Source organism: Lycorma delicatula, chromosome 9 (assembly GCF_047948215.1).
Source record: "Lycorma delicatula isolate Av1 chromosome 9, ASM4794821v1, whole genome shotgun sequence".
NCBI lineage: Eukaryota > Metazoa > Arthropoda > Insecta > Hemiptera > Fulgoridae > Lycorma > Lycorma delicatula.
Window position 1 is genome coordinate 84,011,583 of NC_134463.1, and position 12,263 is coordinate 84,023,845.

Genomic DNA, 12,263 nt, shown 5'->3' on the forward strand with positions numbered 1-12,263 from the left:
GTGATTAAGGACGCCGACAGTAGCAGTTGTGAAATCGACTGGTAGATCTTATGCGGATCTAATAAAATTGAGGCACTTAATTTTAACTTTATATATTTTTTAAATTGAACTTATTTTAATCAAAAATAGTTTTAGAAAATCCCAATTAAAAATGTAAACGTTTACTTAACAAGCATTAAATTTTGGATGAGACATTTTATGTTACTTTTTCAACTCAGAATTCTTTCTCATCCACCAAAATTCAAAACTCAAACATATATATCTTTCTTTCCATGTTCCAAACTCTGCCAAAATAGTTCTGACTTCAAAAAAAATAACAATGACTCAATGAGTTTTTCTTTTTTTTTCATTTTAATTTAACAAATAACAAGTTTGTAAAATTAAAATATTGTTGAACAGAAAAGAAAAAACTGTTTTGTAATGTTTAAGTGTGTTTTAATGTCGTGCTTGAGGTACTCGTGTAGAATATTAATGTTGTTGTTAATGTAGAGGATTTATGATGCAATCTCACAGATGCAGTAAATACTTTTATTTGTGACAGGTGCAATCTAAAAAGGTATACAACAACCTTGCTATTAAATACTTTTTTCCTGTTTAGCCTCCGGAAATCACTGTCAGGTAGTATTACTTCAAAGGATAAATGTATGAGTGTAAGTAAAGTATAGTCTTGTACAGTCTCAGGTTGACCATTTCTGAGATGTGTGGTTAATTGAAACCCAACCACCAAAAAACACTGGTATCCATGATATAGTATTCAAAATTGTATAAAAGTAATTAATTGCCTTTACTAGATTTGAATGTTGGAACTCTCGACTTTGAAATCAGCTGATTTGTGAAGACATGTTCACCACTAGACAAAATCGGTGGGTTGCTATTATATTCTAGCACAAAATAAAACTATTCTAGCATGTAAAACTGCATCTTAATACAATTGAATATTAAAGTTGAGTCTAGTGATCTCATTGAGGATAGATATATTTGTGTTGCTCCTATTTTCCAGGTTTAATAGTAGGAAATATTACAATTTAAAGTTGTGTTTTATATTAATGTGTAGAATACATTGTGCATTATACATCTACAAAAGAAAAGCAGGTTACATTGTATTGTTACTATAATAAAATAGTAAACATAATTAATTCTTTACGTTTAAATGACATCTATCACACTTTTAGTAACAGAAAATTGATTTATAACAAAGAGGTAAAACTAAAATAAAAAATAAAAAACATGGATAAAAAAACCTTTTCCTTTATTAATTGAATTGTTCAATCAGACTATAATGATACTTCTAAATATAATTACAATAATGTCTTAAATTCTTCCATTTTTCTCAATTTAAATATTCCCTTAATTCAACTATTATCAAAGTTCCTCTTCGGAAATATCTTCACCTCAGTTCTCTTAGCACTTGTATCAGTGAATCTGAATCAAACATTCATCATCCCAACATACCTTTGATCAATTTTAAATCTGCTCCGTACTATATTTGATCCAAATATTAGTTAAAATTCTTGGGAGAAAAATGAATTTACCTAATACATTTAGTATAAAACATGGTTATGAATTAGTTAATAAATTAAAAAGATTAAATGTAAATAAAGTCACTAGAATGGTTAGAAACTACATAACTAGCATGTATCCTAGGGTAACATATCCTAGGGTAACCATAAAAATAATAATAAATCTGACATGGACACCACATGACTTCCTTGTATGCCTATTAAATTACATATAAACATTTTTTTTTTAAATGAAAAGTACATAAAATTTTATTTCATTAATAACTTATAATAGTTTTTTTATTTTTATTTTATTGTTATTATTGAATTATTATTCATTGTAACATTTTTTTTACAATCAGAGGTTAATTATTATTATTATTAAATCATTATATTTAAATTTTACAAAATAAAGGAGATGAAGTTGGATTTAAACTGATGTGCCTTCCCCTTGTAAGATCCAAATAGTTCATTAATTGAAATTTTATTTGGCTATAACTTTGGAACCAATGAAAATAAGTACCACATACATTGTTGAAAAGCTCATATCAGGGCTTATTACTGCAGTCAAGAAAAAGTTCAATCCATTTTTTTTTTTTGGATTTTGGGCTTTTTTGGACACTTTTGGTCCAGTCGATTGTAATCCAAAGGGGAGATGTACAACTCAGTCCTAAATCCAACATTTCAACATCCTATGACTAATTCTTTTTGAGTTATGAGAAATACATATGTACATACATATATACAGACATCATGCTGAAATTTGTCAAAATGGATTCAGGGATGGCAAAATGGATTTTTCTGTTGAAATCTGAAAACCATAATTATTCACAATTACAAATTATTTAATAAATAATGATAACCAAATTGAAACATCAATGCATAGAAAGCCTACATACATTTAATAATAAATAACATGTATTACAATTAATAAAAAACAAATCATCCTTGATTTTATAAAATTAATGTATATATATATATATATATATATATATATATATATATATAGCTGTAAATATGATTAATAGAGCAATCCAGTTCATACATAATAACAAAAACAAGTAATGAAATAAACATCATAAAACATATAGCAGTTGAACAACACAACAACTTTAATTAGTATTTATAAAATCAATTATCACAACACAGTAAAAAAAAAACTACCTTATAATCAATACATAATAAGACATAAAAAATTGAAAACATGTACATAAAGTATTTATACACTAATAATATCATTGAAAACATTACTAAAATGTTCAATAAAAAAATATTTAAAATAGCATACAAATCTAATAACCACATAATAAAATATTTTTAAAAAAATAGTAACAATAAAATAAACGATCTGTATGGAATTTACAAAATTAAATGTAATGATCGTAATTGCGATTGTGATTGTATTTATACAGGAAAAACAAATAGAAAAAACTAGATTTCTTGAACATTATAGAAATTACAAAAAGAAGATAATTAGGTTTATCTAAGATGGCAGACTATCTAATAAAAAATTAACATTCTGTTTCTGATATTGACAGATTTAGATATATTAGTAATCAATAAAGATGACAAAATATTATACATTAGTAAAATATTACATATTTTAATAATATACATACATAATATTACAAACAGAATTTCAATTTGATAAACCATTAGACAGTATTTGAGGACACATTCTTATAAAAACAGCTTCGAATAGTAGCGCTCATATAATAAATTAATAAGTAGTTTTCATTATAATACTACAGTACTGAAATAAACATTACATCCTATGCATGATTTATTTTAATAACATAGTATTTTGTTAATTTTTTAATATGCATTTAATAAAATGAATCAATCATGACTGAGGATGCAAGATCTTACCAAGGTACTGTCATGATAAAATTCAGGTAAGACATGTCTTATCTCAGCATTCTGTACTAAGTGGTTTATATATATATATATATATCAACCTCTCCTATAATCATCCTATAATTATATTTTTCGTTTGAAATTCCTAAACATAAGTGCGGTTAACAGTACTTTTTTTCTACCTAGGGTAATGTTATATTTTTAAAAGAAAAAAGCAAGGTATTAAAATTATTAATTCATCTGTAAATTTTATTATTTATGTCAATTTATTCATCAATAAGTATTATAGTTATAAGAGCAATACGCTTAGACTTTATTGTAACTGATTAAAATGCTAAGATAATTTTCTTGGGTTATTTGCAGTCAACAGAAATTTTTAGTTGTCCCAACACTTTTCAAGCGTTTTAATATTTGTAACATAATAAGTAACTTAATATTATAGTTGTTGCTTTAATATAAAAATTTCAATAGTTGAGCTTGTATCTTCATATATCAAACGTGTTATAAACCAATTATAATTACTTGTTAAGTAGAATATTTTTTCTGTTTGTTATAGATAAAAAGGCCGGCATTCATCAGAAAAGTTGGCAAAAGATATTATATTCATTTAGCAGTAAGCTACCAGTTAGTAATGTCTTATGAAAGCGATTTAGTATTATCATGGCAAAATCTCAGTCTTTGTGTTACAGTTCCAGTTCAAAATGGTACTACAAGTATGTTAATGCCTTGGAAACGTACAAAGAAAGAATCACTTAAGCTATTAAATAATGGTTAGTATTAATTTTTCTTCCTTTTGTTTTTATGGATTTTAAAAGTTATTAGTTGTAATTGGAACTTTTTAAATATAGTTATTCAAAGTACTTAATGTTGGAATTTAAATATTAATACTTTTATAACGTATTATCTGTCATTTACTGACCATAATACTGTATAAAGGATATATATTGCAGGATTTATTAAGTTTATACAGACTTAGCTGATTCTTGTTTATTGTAACAATAGTGCCTTATTTACTCAGCTTTAGGCAGTTTATTTTGTTGAATTTAAAGAGTATTATTATTATTGTGTAGTTTATAGATCAGTCTTAACAATAATACATAGTTTTTTAACTTATTTGTTTGACATTATATTTGACAAGTCCTGTATACTTATCTTTTTGGATGGCTGAAACTGAAAGAGCAAAAATTGCATTTCATGAATTAATTTGTGTACAAACTAGACAAGAGTCATTATCTGTACCAAATATATCTGGTTATCAGTGCTGTTTTGAGGGATTTTTTTTGTTACTATTTTTTTTTTAGAAATCAAAGGGTGTGTCTCACTCAATTACTTAATTTTTATTTAATTACATTTTCAATACCTTATGTCGCCAGTTATTACCGACTGATTATTTTATTTTATATTAATTTTTATTGTATTTATTTTATATTGTCGTTTTTAACTTTTAATCCAAAACATCTCATATTCAAATCCTAATAAGACTTACTACTTTTCATGTATAAAAATTACAACATATATCCATGCACTTAAACTTTGAACAGATTTGTTGATTAATCTTGCTTTACCTGGTTCTAAACATTTTGTGTAGAATAGTAAAATAAATACATAGCAGAATAATCACCAACCACTTTTTACAATATATAAAATTTTAATAAAATTAACAGCAAAAAGCTTCAAAGAAATTAGAATAGACAGATAAAAAACATGTTTTTGAATTGTGGAAACTTCAAAACAACTAGCCCATTAAACATGAATTCATGATTTATGTACAATCAGAAAATATTTTTATTTTTTACAGACTGTTTTCTGCTTAATAAATGTGAGAAGATATTAATAAATATTATGTTTTTTTAACTTTTTATTTTTATGTATTTGATGTAAGTTAATCATTCATTATACATTTATTTTCTTAGAATTAACTGATATTTCATCTGACATGGGATATACTAAGATAATTACATGTTTTGTTTCAGTGAGTGGATTCGCAAAATCTGGTACTCTTCTAGCAATTATGGGTCCAAGGTTAGTATTGCATTGAAATATATGCACATTTCATTTTAATTCTCATCATTAAATTTAATATTCTTTTTATATTAGTGTCAAGTTTAGCAACACATAAATCAGCAGCAAATTTTAAATTTGATGATATATAAATAAAAACGTAGTTTCCTTTTTCTAATGTTTAATTATAATTATGACATAAAATTTATACAATATTGATAATTTTTTCTTATTTTAGTGGGTCTGGAAAAACTTCTCTTCTTGCAGCGATTAGCAAAAGAACATTAAGTAAGTTATGGATTATTTCATTTAATATTTATTTTATGATTAGTTTTAAAACATACCTACATTGTAGGGATGCTGATTATCTGTTATTATAAGTATTCTGAAATGCTGGATGATTCAAGTTAAAGTCCAGCAAACATTGTTACTTGTAACTGAATTAGACTCCTATATTATTAGTAAACTGTAGGTGTATTAGTGAACTGTGGCTGTTTTTTTTTTTTTTTTTTTGCTTTTTTCGCTCAATAAATTTCACCATAGAAGCTCAAAGCTTGTACATGGGAATATGGAAATGAAAATTTTGTTGCGTATAAAGAAATGCTATGCCTGACTGAGATTTAAACTCAGGACCTCCAGATGAAAGGTTGAGATGCTACCACTCCAGCTCAGATCAGTTATTTGGTTCTCTTTATTGCATCACATCAAAACTTTAAGAATGGGCAAGACCCCCTTGGTTTTCACTGAAAATGGCCTTAAACCCTAGAATGAGTTCTGAGTAAGGTAAGTTTTTTTTTTATTTTGTTTTAATGTTACTTTTCTAACTATTGTTGCAATTGATTGCTCATGTTATTGAATTGATTATTTTCAGTGTTTATACAACTTATTTATTAGCAGCAAATATTCAGATACTTTACACTCTTACCTAATGTTTTTTTCCTATTTCAATTATTTATTTATTTGGTAAATTATTGGTTTCAGTATGAATTGCGGGATAATTTTATACACTTATTCATATTTTTTAGGTATAGTATTTAGTAAATTTTCCTAATATCAATTAACTTTTTCTTTGTTTAAGTACTGCTATGAACACAAGAATATTTTTGTTGTTTTTTCTTCTTTTTATTCAAAAATTAATGAAATTTTTTTATGGATAATAATGCAGATTTACTTATTAATCGGAGCAACAACAAAAAAAGATTATCTTTTTAATAATTTTCTTTTTCAGATGGTATACAAGGTGAGATTTTATTGAATGGTAGACCAGTTGATAAAAATTTAATGCTTAGAGTGTCTGGTTTTGTACCACAAAAGGATTTAGCTGTTGAAACATTAACTGTTAAAGAACACATTGAATTTATGGTAAGTGTCTAATATTTCAAATTTATTAATATTTAAGCATTTTAACTGAATCGATTTGCACATTTTAAATTTAAAAATTATATTCCAATATAATAAGCACCCTTCCAGACTACATTAAGAATTTGGTATTCTTCAGATTTAGATTTGGTAATACATTCATAGAAAATGAAAAAGGAGTCTACTTTCACTAACTCCAGATTAAAAATGGGAAAAATGTGCTTTTAACAAATTATTTTTATATCAGTTTCCTACTTCTTGCCTATAAATAACCTATTTTAAAATAATTATTAGGTTCTATACAATTTTTTTATATTTTTTGTAAAAACAATTAAAAACTACTTTACTTATAGTAAATAGTAACCAAAAATGTTTTAATAAATTTTACTCTTTAGTTGGTCACTGAAAGGAAATATTTATTTATTTTTTATACTTTAAAAATACGCATTTTTTATACGCAAAATATAAATGGCATAGCATGAAATTTTTGTTTAAGGTTTGCAATCATTACATTTTTCATGATACATCTGATAAAAAACCCAACTGCAAATAAACATAAACCATACTAATTCAGTCAGTGGTTTGATCAAGAAATCAGATTTATTGTACAAATTACACTTTTCTGTACAGAATATGAACAATATTTATTACTAGCATATTTCTTAAATATTGGGAAAAAATGTCTGTTTTATTCTGAACAACTCAATAAATCATTTAGAAGGGATTGTTGCTAATATTAAATTATGCACTGCTGAAGTATGAGTTAATAAATTTTGTATTTCCACATTCATGGCATGTTAGGAATAATTTTTATAGTGTATCAACACAATCATGACAATTAATGGATTAAGTGCTTTCCATTTCTATCTTTACTTAATTATTTTTTTCTGTTTAATTCCAGGAGTATACATCTCTTTTATTAAAATATTCTATCTTTCATCCTAATATCTGTTCTGTGTCATTGAACAACTTGCACTGATAAATTGTATAGTTCATAGATTATGTGTGTGATTAGTGCTTTAGAATATTTTTTGTTGATAATGACTTTTTAGTTATAAAATTTCAAATTCAGTCAGCATTATCATAATATAAATACAATTTGTATTATCTATTGACTCTAGAAGTTAATGTTTTCTCACTGACAAAGAGCAATAGCTATTATTAATATATACAACAGCGTTACAGAACCTGCCACTTTTATATAAAAGTTGAAGAATTTTTATACTTGTGTATCGTACATATATTTATGACCATAAAGTTACATGAAAATGCAAACATCAATTAATTATATAAATTTATACATTTTTTTTAGCAGAAAAACTTCCCTCTTATTTCCTTTTAATGAGAATTATCAATTTCGCTGTTATATCTTCTTATACATATTGAGGTTTCAGTAATAGGTATTGAGGTTTCATAATTGACAATAGTCAATTATGATTCGGTTAGTTTAAAGATAACAAAGATAAATTGGTTTGATGATTTAATTTTACTAACCATTCCTTTGTGTAACAGACGGAAAATTATGCAACATGACAAGCAAATATAATGTTAACAGAAGTAATTTAATAAATTTAGGTGTGTGTTTCATTTTCATTTGCCTCTAATATAGTTTACATCTAAAAAAAATTGAAATATTTTTGGTGCTTTTATAAAGGTCTGATTATAATAGCAAAAGAATTAATTTATAGTATCTGTAAATAAACCAAAAAATTTTCATCCAATGGTTAATCAAATATATCAGAATGAATCTATGTACTTGTCACTTGTCTATAACATTATATGTACATTATGTATACATATATATTACTTTATTGTAAATTAATCTTTTTAAGATTATTCCTCTGAATATTTAAATTACATTTTAAATTTTATTAACACAGAATATCAATAAGACATATCTTACCTTAATTTTATCATGAAAGTACTTTTGCAGAATCCCACACTAGCAGTCTTGATTGAATTCATTTAATTACATTGCATATTAAAAATATTAATTTTAATATAGAATAATCAGTATTAATCTGACATATAATCATTATTTTCAATTTTTAACAATTTTGATAAGTTGTTTAAATAAATGAATTCAATCATGATTAAGAATGCTAATATCCTGTGAAAGTGCTTTCATGATAAAATTACAGTAAGATATGTCTTAGCTGAATATTCTATACTTATATTTAAAATGTTTTATATTTTAAATTAACAGAATTAAAAATATAAAACATACACAGATTTTTTTTTAAAGTTTAAATAATTCATTAATATATTCACACTGTGCTAATAAAATTTAATATTAAATGAAATATAAACCACCAAAATACACTATAATGATAGTTAAACTTACCATATTTATTATAAGAATCGATTTTTGAGATCCTGCATCTTCAGTTGTTATCAAATTCTATAATTACATTAAAATATACTTATTTTAATTCTATAATTACATTTAAAAGATAAAAAGAAATACATAACTTAGAAATACAGTTTTGCAATATGTCTTTTATAGCCCTTATTTACGAGAAATTTATTTCTCTTATGTTAACAAGTATTGCAAAAGAAAAAAATCATTCTTTAAGTAATAAATAATGAAGTGTAGCATATCAGTACAGGAAATAAATCTTTTTTTTTTTATAAAAATCACTTGATAATCTTTAAGAACAGAATATACATAAATACTAAAAGCATTTTCTTAGAATATTTCCTTAGGTGATATGTATGTTTAGCATTTACAATATATTTATTAATAATTACTTTTTCACTACCGTAATTGAATCGATTAAATCGATTAAAAACTGCATGAGTCCTAACCCAGCATTTTTCAGGAGACAAAAAAACTTGTTTTGTATAAAAGTGGCAATAAATATCCATAATTTTCTTAGATTGTTATTATTAGGTGATAATAATAAAGAATAAATTTACTTAATTTTTTTTATTATATATGATTTATTATTTACAACACAATTAAAATCTCTAAAGAGTTTTTAAAAAGTAATTTAACTTTTGTCATTTTCAAAAGTAATGGTTATTTAACTATAATTTTATCTTAAATTTTAAAAAATAAGTTTTAATTTAAATATTATATGTGAAACCTTAGACACACCAAAAAAGTGGTCAATAAAAATTTATTTTGTTGATAGAAGAACAAAAAGTTTTAATAATCAGCTGTTGGTTGGTTATGTAACCTCTCGATGTGGTCGATTTCCATGTTATCGGCCTTTTTTATCTTTCAAGACTTTCTTGCTAAATGTCTCAACAGACAAAGTATTGTGTTTATAAAATATATGCCATCAGTTAAAATGAAAATCCAATGAAAAGTTATTTTTTATATATTCAACTGTAAATCACTTGCTTGACTCTGTAATGAGTTTAGCATACTGTTCTGATCGGTACACTTTATCACAACTTTTAAGTTTTCTTTTAGTTACTATGAATTCCCTATTACACAGAAGAAAACTGTGCCGCTGACAGGAATGTAATAATATAATTTCTTAGATTTGTTGGTTGATGCCAACTTTAACAGAAAAACCTTATGACAGTGTTGTAACAGTTCTGCTCTGGACAACCATCTGAAAAAAGGTGTAATTCTGTGATATTATGGGACACTTTATCAGTTAAGTAACAATGTAACAGAGTACATACTTCATTTGGACTTTTGTGAGCAAACCCTCATGATAAAAATATGAATGACTCATTGGTTTTCAAATTTTTAATACTAAATACGTAAACCCACAGTTGCCTGAAGTAAAAAACATCCCTTACAGGAATGTTAGGCAATGGTAGATTTTGCATGTAGTCAACTCCAATTTCCAAAACTTTATCACATTCTTTAGATCTAATTTGAATTTCCTTCATAACAGAATAAAATTTTACCTTTTCTGAAGTGAAATTTTCAGCAATTGCTACTCTCTTAGAAAGATCATTAAGTTGCAAATTTTTTACTTTGAAACTCAGCTGTTAACATTTTCCTCAAACATCAATTTGTATCTTCCAAAATGAAAATTAAAATATTCTTTAAATATTTTATAGTAAAAAGTATTCTTGACATTTAAATCTGGATACTGTTGTTTAAAAAAATGGCACATTATTCTCAAATTCAAGTTAGCATTTACATACTCACAAGTTTTACCTGAATAATGGGATTTTTTAATCAAAACTTTGAATATGCTCAATAACTTTATCATAAATACTACCGTTTAAAGTACGCTGACTTCCGTCCTGTTTACCTCTTCCATCTGTAAAGGGTTTTTCAAGTGCAAGTAATCCGCACCAAATGTGCCTAACTCTACCAGTTGATATACCATGCAAGTTTATAAACCCTGTTTTATAAATTCTCACTCATCCTGTTGATGTATTTACAAAATATTTAAAAGAAATACCACGAGATTTTGGTTTTCAGAACAAGGCCTCTTATGTTTAACAACAAATTGTTCTACCAGTCCTTGGAGAAATGTATTTTGAATATTTTTTGATTGCATATTATTTATGCTTTTTCATTATCATATAATTTACTGAAACATTTCAAAGAACACCTACACTTGTTACCTATTTTCTCTCTTGAACACTCTTCCCAACATGACATGATATGGTTTCCCCTTAATCTTAGGTATAAGTAAAATTTGCATTATGTAATTAATTTACCTGTATTTGCATTATGTAAGTATACCTGTGCATTTCCTGTAAGATGATTTATGAAAGTTGATTTTGTTGCTGTACTATAGTGATGGTATTGCTTTTTATATTTATGAATGAATATATCTCTGGTCTGTGCAATGTATTATGCTAAAATTTAATATGAATACTCCTAGGTTGTTGTATATCTCATTGTGTTTTATTTGTTTGTTTTTTCGTATATTTTATTTATGGTTTTGAAATTAACATACTTTGGATAAAACTGCATTTTTGCACTGAATAGGAGTTGTTTCTTTGTTGATGAGTATATATATATATACCCTTTGGTATGTATCAATATACCAAATACTGTATGAATAGACAGGACATACACTACCCACAAACATTCAGAACATAATCAGCACTAACTCAAACCAAAATCACCTCATAGAAACAGAACACAAATTACATATTAATGTTAACCACAACATACAAGTTTTAAACATGGAATATGAACCAATGAACTCAACCACATATTAACAGTATGAAATTATAAACATACAAAAAAATTACCATTTGAAAACAATACAAAATACCATTTGATAAAAATGGTATGTTTAAATTCAAAATAGATAAAATATGCTACTTGAGATCACCAATTAAAAGGGTTTCTTAAACTGCTTTAAGTGCTTCCATATCATTAACATCTCAGCCCATATCATTAAGAAAATTATGAGGTGTCTCATAAGGGTCTTCCTCAAGCAAAACAGCTGTTGTTACATTTTATAACCACCAGTGGCTCAACAGCGTGCTTGAGAACACCCGTAAATGCAAGCTGCATTCAGATTGAGAAATCAACATGAAATTGATTGAAAATATCAGGCTTTTACCTGCAATAAAAGACAAGACTATGTATTAAGCTATTATAAACAAAATAGT

General features: G+C 25.6%; 1 protein-coding gene across 2 annotated transcripts in view; it reads left to right on the plus strand.

The window, feature by feature from the left end:
• Window positions 1–12,263, plus strand: part of LOC142329814 (protein scarlet-like) — a 104,472-nt gene that overhangs the window by 65,323 nt on the left and 26,886 nt on the right. For both annotated transcript variants that reach the window (XM_075374659.1, XM_075374660.1), the window contains exons 2-5: window positions 3,913–4,126; window positions 5,330–5,378; window positions 5,596–5,645; window positions 6,586–6,719. In XM_075374659.1, coding sequence (XP_075230774.1) covers window positions 3,988–4,126; window positions 5,330–5,378; window positions 5,596–5,645; window positions 6,586–6,719 — 372 coding nt within the window. In that variant the 5' untranslated portion in view covers window positions 3,913–3,987. The remainder of the gene's footprint in view (window positions 1–3,912; window positions 4,127–5,329; window positions 5,379–5,595; window positions 5,646–6,585; window positions 6,720–12,263) is intronic.